The 14,212-nt window shown below is 33.3% G+C and overlaps 1 protein-coding gene across 1 annotated transcript; it reads left to right on the forward strand.

Moving 5' to 3' along the window:
• The first annotated feature begins 9,554 nt into the window (after positions 1–9,554).
• LOC129896111 (GRF1-interacting factor 2-like) lies at positions 9,555–13,445 on the forward strand. The gene is made up of 4 exons (XM_055971937.1): positions 9,555–9,858; positions 10,483–10,559; positions 12,764–12,848; positions 12,920–13,445. Exons 1-4 carry the CDS (start codon positions 9,763–9,765, stop codon positions 13,259–13,261), a joined length of 600 nt encoding a protein of 199 aa, XP_055827912.1. The 5' UTR covers positions 9,555–9,762; the 3' UTR covers positions 13,262–13,445.
• The last annotated feature ends 767 nt before the right edge of the window (positions 13,446–14,212 follow it).

The following is a 14,212-nucleotide window of genomic DNA, read 5'->3' on the forward strand; positions in this document are numbered from 1 at the left end:
GACGCAACTCTAATTCAACGAGGACATAATCCTTAATAGAAGAGTATGAGAGGTTAAGGATTAAGATAAAAAGTTAGTTAGTTATCAAGAATTTTTTTATTCTGTTTTCCAAATTTTAGTATTAATTTTTTCTTTTTTAGTTTTTAAAATTTCGCCTTGATATTTTATTATCTTATTGTTATTTCTGTTTATAACATTTCAATACACACCATCCTCTTCAAATACTAATTGTGGAATTACATTTTTATAATGCTTTAGGGAGTGGTGTAAGGTGCTCAAATCACATATTTTGACCCTCACCCAGCTTAAACTACGTGTTTCATTGAGAACTCGTTAAGTTAAAAATAAAAATTGATTTTATAAAATAATGTGCAAGTAAAAAGGTTAATTTGAGTTTTAAAAAAAAACATATGGTGGTTTAATCATTTATCAATTGTCTTTATTATAATGTACCACCCAAAAATATTTTCTCGTTAATTCGGGTCACTGGGAATAACTTGCCCTTGTGACTCTCATCGTACTAATTTAGCATTTTGGCGTTTTCGCCCGTAACTGCCGGCTTTGGTCTTGCAATTAATTGTCGTCTTCTATTCCATAGACAATTTATATTGGCACAACACGGTTTTAGGCTTCAACGCTTATTTTCTTCCTTATCAATAGTACTCGCTCCATTTTAAAAGTGGTGTTTAAAAGACATTAATAACTTCTTTTTTTAATTTTATTCTTAGTAAAATAATTATTTTATACATAATCAAGAAACTACTAAAGAGTTCAACTATATACTTTTTAAAATATTTATTAAGGATAAGTAGTTATATTTTTTCTATTTTATTTTATTTGTCTTACTTTTATTTTTAATTCTTTTAACAAAGAATGTTTTTTCCTTTTTGACAATTCTTTAATTTTAATTTTCATGTGACATTTTTAATACAACATAGCATTTTAGTATATTTAACATACTTTCACTTAAGACTATAAGATTCAAATGTCTTATTCACTTTCTTAAACTCGATGTTAAGTCAAAACTGGACAAACAAATTAAAAACAAAGGTAGTACTTATTCCTCTTAGGGGATATGTTGTATTTATTTTGAAAATGAGAGAGTAATAGTATTATGATAACATTATCTATTTCTTCGATTTTAGTATTAGTGTATTTATTTTTATTATCTTTTACAACTTTTGTTGTCAATTTCTTTTTTCGATAATATTATTATCATAATTTATTTACTCTTGTATTCATTTTTTTCTTTAAAACTATTTTGGAAAACAATTACTCAATGAGTTTTGATTTAACACATACTTTTAAAAAAAGTAAATTTTTTTAATCTTATGGTGTTAAACTAAAGATACATAAAAATGCACTAAAATATCGTTATTAAAAATATCACATGAAAAATTAGAACTAAAGACTTACCAAAAAGGATAGTAGATATTTTTTTAAATAAATTAAAAGGTAAAGCAAGACATACAAATCGAGACATAGGGAATACTCCCAATATCTTACTGCACAGGCCTATGACAATCCTGCACCACCTTTGTCCGCATTTTCGAAGGTACCCTCTCTTTCAAAAGAATTTTTGGCATGGCGAATTTTTCATCTCCAAGGAAAAACGCTTTGATCTCCTATCATAAAAATTTTCAAGGCTTAGCTCAGGACCTATTACTCATCGTATTTAATTTGATGTTGCTCCTAAAAATTTAGTTCAGAAAACAAGTAGAATCTTTTCATTCCATAAAATATCTTGCTAGTTTTTTAATACAAGATATCCATCATAGTCACTGTGATGTATTCCAATTGATACATATAAGGAAACCAATGTTGAACTTAGTGAAAAACTTATTCTAGAAGACACTGAACAAGAAGCAGCAATTATGCCAAATTTGAACACGGCTCAACCGAAAGAGACTGCTAAGGATGAACATTTGAGTAACAAATTGGGAATAACCAGGATAACTCATTTGATAGAGTAAAGGACTGAAAATCCTCATGTCACATGTTCAAATCTGATTCCTAACACATGATTAATTTGTATGGATCTCGTCATAGAGAATTGAGGATTTAAAGTTTTTTTAACTCTTTAAATTAAATAGCGTCTCGATATAAATTCAGTATTTCGCAATAAAACTAGAGTGATAACGAATCAAAAATCAACTCAGACCAAAAATAAAATAAAAACAAATTCAGAAAGAAAAAAATGAAATTTGTAAATTTTATATTTGCAAACTCTGAAAATAAATCTATTGAAATTAAAAAAAATTAACAAAAAAAAAGTACCTCATTCGTGTATCAATGGATCATCGACTTCTTAAAAAAATATAGATATTTTTACACTGGTAATTATTTTCATACTGTTATAAATTAATTAACTTGACAATTTTATAAAGGAAGAAGAACAAGAGAATATGTATATAGAAAGTATTAATATAGAGAGTAGTAATATAGAGAGAGTAATAGGAATTCTCTTCTTTTATGTGTTTTGTGGGTATTTACATTGAAGTTTAAGGCTATATTTATAGCCATATTTACAAGTGGAGGAAAATATTAGTGGGCAATTTACCCACTTAAAAAGTAAATGGACTATCCACCATTTTAAGTGGACAACCATTTTACTTGGTTGATAATACTCCCCTTGGATGTCCACGAGAAATGTGTCTCGTTAAAACTTTTCAAAAAATAAAATAATATACATTGTTATTTTGAACATCCATAGATGTTGTGCCTCGTTAAAACCTTATTAGGAAAAACTCAGTGGGAAAAAGCCTAATGAAGGAAAAAGAGTACACACATCTGATAATACGCCTTGAGTGCTGCCTCATTAAAAACCTTATCAGGAAAACCCAGTGGGACAAAACCTTGACTAAGGGAAAAAGAGTACAACGCGTATTTTGCTCCCCCTGATGAAAATATCACTTAATATCTCGAAGACGACGCATTCCAATTTTGTATCTCATTTTTTCAAAGGTTGAAGTTGTCAATGCTTTGGTGAACATATCCGCCAAATTGTCACTTGAACGAATTTGTTGGACATCTATTTCACCCTTCTTTTGAAGATCATGAGTGAAAAGGAATTTTGGTGAAATATGTTTTGTTCTGTCTCCTTTGATGTATTCTCCCTTCAGTTGAGCTATACATGCAGCATTGTCTTCATACAATATTGTTGGAGCGTCTTTTGTCAAAGAAAGACCACATATTTCTTGAATGTGTAGAGTTATTGATCTTAACCAAACACATTCTCGACTTGCTTCATGAATGGCTATTATCTCTGCATGATTTGAGGAAGTGGCAACCATAGTTTGCTTTGTTTAACGCCATGATATAGTTGTACCACCACATGTAAATAAATAGTCTATTTGCGACCGACCTTTATGGGGATCAGATAAATATCCCGCATCTGCATAACCGATCAATTGTGATGTGGAATCATTTGAGTAAAACAATCCCATATCAATGGTACCTCGAAGGTATCTGAATATATGCTTAATTCCATTCCAGTGTCTGCGTGTTGGTGAAGAACTAAATCTTGATAACAAGTTTACTGAGAAAGCTATATCTGGTCTAGAATTGTTGGCAAGATACATTAATGCACCAATTGCACTAAGGTATGGTATTTCAGCACCAATAAGTTCTTCATCATTTTCATAAGGTCGAAACGGATCTGTATTAATATCAAGAGATCTCACAACCATTGGAGTACTCAATGGGTGTGCTTTATCCATATAAAATCTCTTTAAAATATTTTTAGTATATGTTGACTGATGGACAAATATCCCATTTGTAAAATGTTCAATTTGTAGACCAAGACAAAATTTTGTCTTTCCAAGGTCTTTCATTTCAAACTCCCTTTTCAGATATTTTACTGCCTTTGAAAGTTCTTCTAGAGTTCCAATAATATTCAAATCATCAACATATACTGCTATTATGACAAATTCAGATCCAGACCTTCTCATAAAGACACAAGGGCAAATTGGATCATTTTTATATCCTTCTTTTAGCAAATATTCGCTAAGACGATTGTACCACATTCGCCCTGATTGTTTCAACCCGTACAAGGATTTCTGAAGTTTTATTGAGCAATTTTCTCGAGAATCCTTGTACACTTCAGGCACTTTGAATCCTTCGAGAATTTTCATAAAAATGTCGTGGTCCAATAAGCCATATAAATAGGCAGTGACCACGTCCATTAAGTGCATTTCAAGCTTTTCATGAACTGCCAAATTCATTAGATACCTGAAAGTAATTGCATCCACCACATGGGAATATGTTTCCATATAGTCAATGACAGGTCTTTACGAAAAACCTTGGGCTACAAATCGTGCTTTATATCTTACGACTTCACCCTTTTCATTTCGTTTACGCACAAAAACCCATTTGTGCCCTACTGGCTTGACACCTTCAGGTGTTCGAACTATTGATCCGAAAACTTCACGTTTTTCAAGTGAAGTTAACTCTGCTTGAATTGCATCCTTCCATCTTGGCCAATCATTTCTCTGTCTTCATTCATCGACAGATTTTGGTTCAAGATCCTTATCTTGTTGCATTATTTCAATGGCAACATTATAAGCAAAAATATTATCGACCACAATATCATTTCGGTTCCACCATTTTCCTGTCGAGACATAACTTATTGAGATTTCTTCATTCTCATTATTTTCAGGTACTTGGACCTCCTTGGTGGTATCACCATTTGTTGTGTCTCTATGCTCTTCTTGAGAACTCGCCTCCAAATTATGATTATCTTGATCATTTATTCCTTTTCTTTTTCGATGATTTTTATCTTTGGAACCAAATGGTCTTCCACGTTTTAAGCATGGTCTAGACTCATTTGCCTGAACAAGTTGTCCTACCAGGATATCAACTCGAACTTGAGCATTAGCAGCTGGGATATGCGATTTAGTAACCCGTGAAAGGTTAGTAAATGCATCCGGCAGTTGATTTGCAATATTCTGCAAATAAATCATCTTTTGAACTTCTTGCTCACATTGATTTGTTCGAGGATCTAAATGAGATAGTGACAATGAATTCCAATCTATCTCATTTTTCAACTGCTTATGTTCTCCCCCTAATGTTGGGTATACTGATTCATCAAAATGACAATCAGCGAATCTTGCCGTAAATAAATCTTCAGTCATAGGTGTAATCATTTACAATTTATTAAATATAAATTTGTAGAATGGTTCAATTTATATTAAATTCAAGATATATTAGTCCAAATAAATATTTTGGATTAATAAAATTGGGTCGATTATTTAAGCCCAATAAATGTGGATTTAATTAAAAAAACTAAATCCATTGATTTGGGCTATAAAGATGATTCCACTTTGTTAAGCCCAATATCATCTCATCCTAGAGGCCCAAAATCATGCCACATGTCAAAGTTAGGTGGCAATTCAAGTCAAATTAAATAAGCCACTAGAATTATGCCATGTGCCAAAGTTAGGTGGCAATCCAAGTCAAATTAAATAAGCCACTAAAATCATGCAACATGTCAAAGTTAGGTGGCAATCCAGGTCAAATTAAATAAGCCATTAAAATCATGCCACATGTCAAAGTTATGTGGCAATCTAAATCAAATTAAATGAGCCACTAAAATAATGCCACGTGTCCATGTGACATGTTCTGACCAATCAAATTAAAACTCTTCAACAAAGAAATTGATTGGTCAGTTCAAACCAACCAATCAAATCACACCCTCATACCACTCCCTACAACTATAAATAGAGGTCCTCATTATTCTGAAAGAGGGGAGGTTTTTGGAAGAACAAGAAGCAAGAAGAGAGCTTGTGGATCAAAGACCGCAAATTCTCTACAAAGCTACAAAGTTCAAGCAATCAAATTCAAGTTCAAGATCAAGAACGAAGAAGAAGATCAAGATCAAGTTACTTGTTCATCTTTACTGTTCGTCATAACCATACAAGTGTTCGTGACGAATAATTCAAATCCAAATTCGAAGACGAAGATTCAAGTTCAAGCTATTCAGGCCCTTGACTCTAAATCACATTCAAATTCAAGTTCAACGTGTTTCATATTATTTGAAGAATCAGAGGATTATTATAGAGATTGTAACCGCATCATATTTTGAAATCAAATATTACACTTTGTTACTCCAATTTTCCGGTCTTGATTATTTATTTTTCTCGGCTCGAAAATTTGTTGTTTACAATAGGTTCCAGATATTTTATAATAGAAGGAGATTCATACCCAACATATATTCTCAATCTTCTTTGGGGACCCATCTTTGTGCGGTGCGGTAGAGCAATTGGGACATATACCGCACACCCAAATATTCTAAGATAGGATATATTTGGCTCCCTTCCAAACGCCAACTGTAATGGGGAAAATTCATGATAATTTGTTGGCCTTATGCGCACAAGTGCTACTGCATGCAAAATAGCATGCCCCCATACTGAAATAGGAAGTTTTGTCCTCATTAGCAATGGTCTAGCTATCAATTGGAGGCGTTTAATCAATGATTCTGCTAGACCATTTTGAGTATGTACATGAGCGACCGAATGCTCAACTTTTATTCCAACCGACATACAATAATCATTAAATGATTGAGATGTGAATTCACGAGCATTATCAAGTCGAATTGTTTTTATTGCATAATTTGGAAATTGTGCTCTTAACCTTATAATTTGAGCTAACAATCTCGCAAAAGTCATGTTGCGAGTTGATAATAAGCACACATGTGACCATCTTGTAGATGCATCTATCAAGACCATATAATATTTAAATGGTCCACATGAAGGGTGAATTGGCCCACATATATCACCCTGTATACGTTCCAGAAACGCAGGAGATTCAATCCCAACCTTAGCTGCTGATGGTTTGATAATCAGTTTTCCTTGAGAACAAGCAACACAAGAGAATTCCTTAGATTGAAGAATTTTCTGATTCTTCAAAGTGTGTCCATGTGAATTCTCAATAATTCTGCGCATCATATTATAACCGGGATGGCCCAACCGGTCATGCCAAATGATAAAATCATTAAAATCAGTAAACCTTTTGTTTACAATGGCATGTGATTCAACAGTATCAATATTTGTATGGTACAACCCAGAAGAAAGTGCAGGTAATTTTTCCTGCACAGTTTTCTTCTCCATATTTATTGTAGTAATATAAAGGTATTCAATCTTTTCTTCATTTGCAGTCTCAATATGATAGCCATTTTGGCGAATAACCTTGAAACTTAACAAGTTTCTTTGAGACTTACTACAATACAATGCATTATCAATTACCAATATCGTTCCTCCAGGTAGTAATAAGGCTGCTTTTCCAGAGCCTTCAATTAATTTTGTACTACCAGATATTGTATTGACATAGGCCTTTTTCATAATCAAATGACAGAAATATTTCTTTTCTTTTAATATCGTATGAGTTGTGGCACTATCCAAAATGCACATATCTCCATTATTCATCTTGAATCCAATTGAAGACTGATAAATTTATTTATCTTCATAAAATAAAAATGGATTGTAAGAAATAAAATAAGTAACAATTTTGCTAGAAAAACATAAGTCCTTTTTTTTTAAAAGTTAAATTATGGTTATTTAGAATTTAAAAAATTATATGATTCAATTATGATGAATGTTACAATAATTTAGTTTATCGAATTATATACTTATTAACCTTAAATAAATATTATACGTAAGTATTAAAAATAAATATAAAATATTATAAAATATTAATATAATATTATTCATCATGTATAGATAATTTGTTTATTGACAAAAATAATACAATCATTATAAATTATTAATGTCTAAAACATCAACAAGAATAAACAATTAGTATAATGACACTAAATAAGACGAATATTATTTTTAGTAACAATATGATATTAAGATTAAATAATAGCACACTAATAGTAATTAATTACAACATTGTAAAATAGCATAATGTAATAAATAATATACAATTATCATAAAAATGTGGCCTTGCTTTTTTTTTTCTTCAAATACATAAACGTAAAAACACAATAATTCGAAGTAAATGACAACATATTGAAAAACATGAAATTAAACACCAATTAAGATCCTTCAAAAAAATCTTCAACCTCCAAATGAGTAATATCATTGAGGTCATTAGAATCATCATCCCTTAAAGTCAGATTTGCTTCAATATTATCATTATTCAAAGGCCTTGCCTCAATATTATTTTCGAACGCCAAGTGTGACTCTATCCGAGCATTAGAAGAAGAGGCACCACCTCTATTTGCCTTTCTTTTGAAAGAATTTTGATAAAGTCTTACAAAATGTTCAGGCGTCCGACATTCATTTTTCGAGTGACCTTTCATACCACAACGATGACAGTTACTTCTTGAAGGGCCATTTTGAGAACTGATATTGTTCTCCCTTTTATGTTGACCACCACCTCGACGATTATTAAATCGTCTTCTGTCATTGCCACGTCCACGCACATTATTGTGGCCATAATTTTTATTTTGTCTTCTTTCAGACTGGCCATGTGCCTTTACCATATTTACCTCCGGTAACGGAGCAGTTCCAGTGGGACGGGCTTCATGATTTTTCATTAAAAGGGCATTATGTTGTTCAACCACCAGAAGGCATGATATCAATTCAGAGTATTTTTTAAAACCCTTTTCACGGTATTGCTGCTGTAATATTACATTAGAGGCATGAAAAGTAGTTAGTGTCTTTTCTAACATGTCCTCATCATTTATAGTTTCCCCACATAATTTTAATTGAGAAGTTATTCTAAATACAGCAGAATTATACTCAATTACGGTTTTAAAATCTTGAAACCGTAAATGCATCCACTCATAACGAGCCCTTGGCAATACCGTTGCCCTGAGGTGGTCATACCTCCCTTTTAAGTCTTTCCACAATTCAAGTGGATCTTTCACTGTCAAGTATTCCATTTTTAGGTTTTCATCTAGATGATGACGAAGGAAAATCATAGCCTTTGCTTTATCCTGACTTGATGCTGTATTTCCTTCAATTATAGCATCACTAAGACCCTTAGCGGTAAGGTGAATTTCAGCATCAAGTACCCATGATAAATAATTCTTGCCAGAAATATCAAGCGCCACAAATTCTAATTTTGACAAGTTTGACATGATGAAAATTAATTTGAAAGTAACAAAGACAACTTAAAAATTAAATTTCTTTAGTAGATATACCTGATATAGAAGTTAATTTTCTGAAAAATTAGAGCTTCGTGCTGATAACGTGTTATAAATTAATTAACTTGATAATTTTATAAAGGAAGAAGAACAAGAGAATATGTATATAGAAAGTATTAATATAGAGAGTAGTAATATAGAGAGAGTAATAATAATTCTCTTCTTTTATGTGTTTTGTGTGTATTTACATTGAAGTTTAAGGCTATATTTATAGCCATATTTACAAGTGGAGAAAAATATTAATGGGCAATTTACCCACTTAAAAAGTAAATGAACTATCCACCATTTTAAGTGGACAACCATTTTACTTGGTTGATAATGTATTTATTAAAACCTTTGTGTCATCGCATATATATGAATAATTTGAGTAAATATATTATTATTTCTTATTCACCCTAGGGTATTTTAATTTTGCCTACAATCCACTCAAGCCGAATAAAGGAAACAAGTCTTCTCTTTCTCTTTCTTCTTTGCCCCTTTTAATCAGACAAATTCTCCTTTTACTCACAGCCCCCTCCTCCTCTTCTTCTCTCCAAAATCACAAGTAAAGGGGTTTAAGCTTCTTCTTCTAGGGTTTTTATTTAGAATTTGGGTGATTATTTTCTTTAGCGAAAATGCAACAACAGCAGCAACCACAGCCACAACCCCCAATCTTGAACTCTGCTCCTCCGTTGCCTCTAAGTGCCATCACCACCGAGCAGATTCAAAAGGTACATCTTATTTTATCTCTTTTTTCTTTAATGTTTGCCTGTAATATATGAAAAATTGTACTTGAAATGATCTTCGTTTAATGTCACTACTGAAGTCAAACATGTTAACTGGAAAAAAAAATAATCTTTCTTGAAAAGGGTTTTTGCCCATATTCGTTTTTATTTGTTTTATGATTGCCCACAGAACTATTAATGCTATGTGTTTGTAGAAAATGTCAACATTTTCCTATTTGTTCATTTGTTGGCTATACTTGTATCGGAATGCTTAGCCAAAAAGAATGCTTAGCCAAAAAGAATGCTTAGAAGATGCTTGTAACCAATTTATGTGTGCTTTCTGCAGCCAATACACGATTGTTCTTTTTTCCCGATCCAACAGTTCGAATTTAAATGCATTAAGAAGGAAGATATTTGTGGATGGTCTTACACATAAATCAGTATTTGTTTGTGTTTGTGACATTTTATTAGTACAACTCTTTGAAGTAGTTTGTTAGATTGCACAAAACTAAGGGTCTGTTTGAAGTTATGAACTACCAATGTACCTCAGTTGAAATGCACGCCCACACGTGTATTATGTTTGGACTGTAATATGTTCTCTCTAATTCTCTGGATTTGTTCTTGATACAGTTCTTGGATGAGAACAAAAATTTGATTCTTGCCATACTGGAAAATCAGAATCTTGGAAAACTCTCAGAATGTGCCCAGTGAGTTAAAACTTCAATACTTCCTACTTATGACATTGGGATTTATGAATATTATTTAAATGGTATGATTAGTTTTGTGTATCTGACATATCAAGGTAGCTTTATTTTTTGGTCGTACTGTTTTCCTGTTATAACACATCATTGCCTCTACATAAAGAAATGTGCTCTCTTTGAAAACTATTGAATGGTAAAGAAATGGTTGGTCAGACTGAGAACATAATAGATATTACCTTGTTGTTTGATGATCAAGGATGTATACCACACACTCTTCGCTAGATAATCTCTTTTAACAGTTCAATTATGGTACTTCATTCGAATTCTTTTTCTTGATCACAAGTTTTGCAGCAGCTAGATTTTGAGGGTCTACAGATTTCCATAAGATAATTGGGTTTTCCAGTTGTAAAATCCTAACTGCATTGAAGGGCCTAGAAGCAAAGGAATTTGATTTATAAATTCATTCTAGAAGCTCACACCCTCTTCATGAAACATTTGAAGTGTTGTTGGAAGCACTAAAGTGTGATCAGTGTGTTTAAGTAAATTGACTCTTGAGATTGTTTTTGTAATTTTCTGATTCCTATGATTTCTTTTTTAACTTTTTAATATCTAATTTCAAATTTCTATCTCCATTTCCTTATAAAAAAGAACTATCCCCTTATGAATTCCAAGACCTAAATGTTTTGCTAAATGAGGAGCTCTACAATAAAATTAAGTAGAACAGCATTGCTCATGGTTTAGAAACTGTATTATTCAGTGTAAAAGACTGTGGCCTTAGAAGTCTCAAAATAGCAAGTGAGCAAATCCATGTTGGAGCTTGCAACATAATTTGTAGGACTACGAAGTACTCAGAAATTGAAAGAGAAAGAGAAAGAGAATGGGTTATAACTGATGAATGAGATTGGAAATGCATGAATAACCGGTTATCTCAGACATGTTCCATGTCTGCCTGAAACTTGAGCAGGTCTGAAATATTTTAGGCATCTCGTGGGGGTCAGATGAGGAAAAGACCAAGAGACTAATGAAGCTATTATAATGGAGAAGGCAAGAGACAGTGCACCAAGTAATAAGGCTAGGAAAAACAGAAGCAACAAAGCAGGACTGTACGTGAATTTAAAAGGTTTGAATGCACTTTCCACACGGAAAAGAAGCTAGTAGCAAATTATATGCAGGGAACAAATTGTTTTTGGACATAATCTTTTGCATAGCTACGTGTATACTAGGAGATAGTTCTGATGATGCTATAAAATAGACAGGGTGGATGGTTCAGGTATATGTAATATGTTTGCTATGTATACTAGTTTCTGCACTCATTGCATCTCTTCTCACACCCAAACGCAGATTAAATCATGAAATAAATGATAGAATAGCGTAAAAATATAAAGTCCAAGGTTAGATTCTTACCCCCAACTCTAATCATGAATTTCATCTTTGAAATCGCCTAACTGAGCTCCCAAAGTCCGAAATGAAATCATAATAGGAACTTGAGGGTTTGTCTGCCCAAGTGTTCTCGTAGAAACGGAATTCTCATCACACCTGCGAGCTCACAGAAGCAGAAAACAAAGCATAGTAGCAGAGGCCACTTCTCCTAGATGACTTTGTTGAAGCTTAAAGATTTCCACGGAAGCGGACTCGCCGATGCGGAACATCTTCCGTATTAACGGAACTCGATGCACAATGCATCTTCTGCAGAAGAGGAAACTTCTTGAGACTATAGTTTATCTATTCTGCATGATGTTGCTGCATAAAGAAATTAATTAATAATGCCCCAGCCCCCAAGTTTGATTAGACCACTCAACTTACTGGGTTGTCCATCTTCGCCTTCAGGACGAGTTCTAGTGAAAGTATTCATGAAGTCCAAAATGACTTAATAGGAATGAAATTGCAATTTAGTGATTCTGACATGCCCTTGTGATTTGCAATCGTGTTTTCTACTGTTTGTTTAGTTCTACGTGTTAGAAAATACATTTTGTGATCTTGTTCAATAACAAGTCTTTTCATGAGACACATATTTAGAAGTTGATTGTTGCTTGTTTAGAAGGGGCACACTTTCCCCTTCTTGAAGTTGGATAGGAAAAAACCGTGTTGTGTCGCTAAAAGAAATATAATTGCATATTCACTTTCTATCTTATGGACTCTGTTTACTTTGCATTATCAATCTCATGGCAGAGTATTGTTTCACACTATTAGAAGTAACTTTTGTGTCTTAGGTATCAAGCCATGCTTCAGAAGAATTTAATGTATTTAGCTGCTATCGCTGATGCCCAACCACAACAATCATCAGCAACCTCACAGGTGGAATAGATGTTTGATTCAGTGTTTCTTGTGAATTTACTTGTCTTTCCCTAATATATAAGTAGCTGCAGGCTCCATCTACTCCCCAACTTGGAAATCAGATGCAGCAAACTCAGGCTGCTCTGCAACAGCAACAAGGTGCCGCTATTTCCAAACTGCCTTTCCAACTCAATGCCCTTCCGTCCCAGGAGCAGCAACAGCAAATGCTTCAGTTTCAGCAGCAGCAACAATTCCAAGGCCAATATGGCTTTGGACCTACTGCCAACAATGCGATGCGTCAACTTATGCAACCTGGACTAAGCAGCTCAGGAACTCTGGATGTACGAGGAAATAAGCAAGGCAGCTTAGAAGGTAATCCTAGTGATGGCCTTGGAAAATCAGCTGGAAGACATGTTAATGGTGAGAGGGAGTAGGCTTTTATTTACTTTTTTCTCAAAATTGTTATGCACCCTATTTTGTCGGTGTAGGTATGTTTGATAAGGATGTTTTAAACTGAGGAACACCTAAAATTATGTTATCAAAGGCAACTCATGGCAAAGCTTTGTTATAGTTTTAAAATCTTGACCTATTGGTATCAACTATCAAGTTTACCTTCCACCGGCATGTCTTTGGTTGAAACACTCCCCCTGCCCCCACCCCCACCCCCTAGTCCAAGCAGCTCGTTTTGCATGGCCAAGTTAAGTTTTAGGATCATAGGTCACTATGGCTTGTGGAATTGACTCTTTTTATGTTTCCCATGAATTTCGAAAGGAACCGGCAAGGCTTCAGACCTAGTAGCTACAACTTGCCTTTGTGTAGCCATTGTGAACCATCACTTTTATCATAATTTTATATGGGGTTGTCTGATTGAGCGTAATGACGAAGAATCAAAGTTGATTTGCACGAATATGCCACTCAAGTAAGTTTTTGAATAGTTGTGCTGAAATTATTTTGGTAACAAAATAGTGAAGTAGATACTATATGATGATTCAAGGTGACTTGTTCTTGTTATTATATGATGATTCAAGGTGACTTGTTCTTGTTATTAAAGACTAGTATACGTACCCGCGCGACATGTGATCAAGAAATTTTTTTTAAATGTTTTTGTTATAAAAATTTAGTCCTGACTAATCAAATATAAAGATATTTGGTCAGCTTTAGTCTGAAATCATTATTTGTTTATTTTCATTTTTTAACCCCTCCCCTAAGAGCCCACACTTTTTTGGTTCAATTGATAACTCGAACTCACAATCTTAAGGTTGGAAGTGAGGAGTGTTTACTGTCCCAACAACTCTCTCTAGTCTTGAAATCATTATTTCTTCATTCAGTTGAACTAATGTCATTCCTTCAAAGCATGATATGTGGATTAAGCATGCATTACGAGT

Source organism: Solanum dulcamara, chromosome 7, assembly GCF_947179165.1.
Source record: "Solanum dulcamara chromosome 7, daSolDulc1.2, whole genome shotgun sequence".
Classification (NCBI taxonomy): domain Eukaryota; kingdom Viridiplantae; phylum Streptophyta; class Magnoliopsida; order Solanales; family Solanaceae; genus Solanum; species Solanum dulcamara.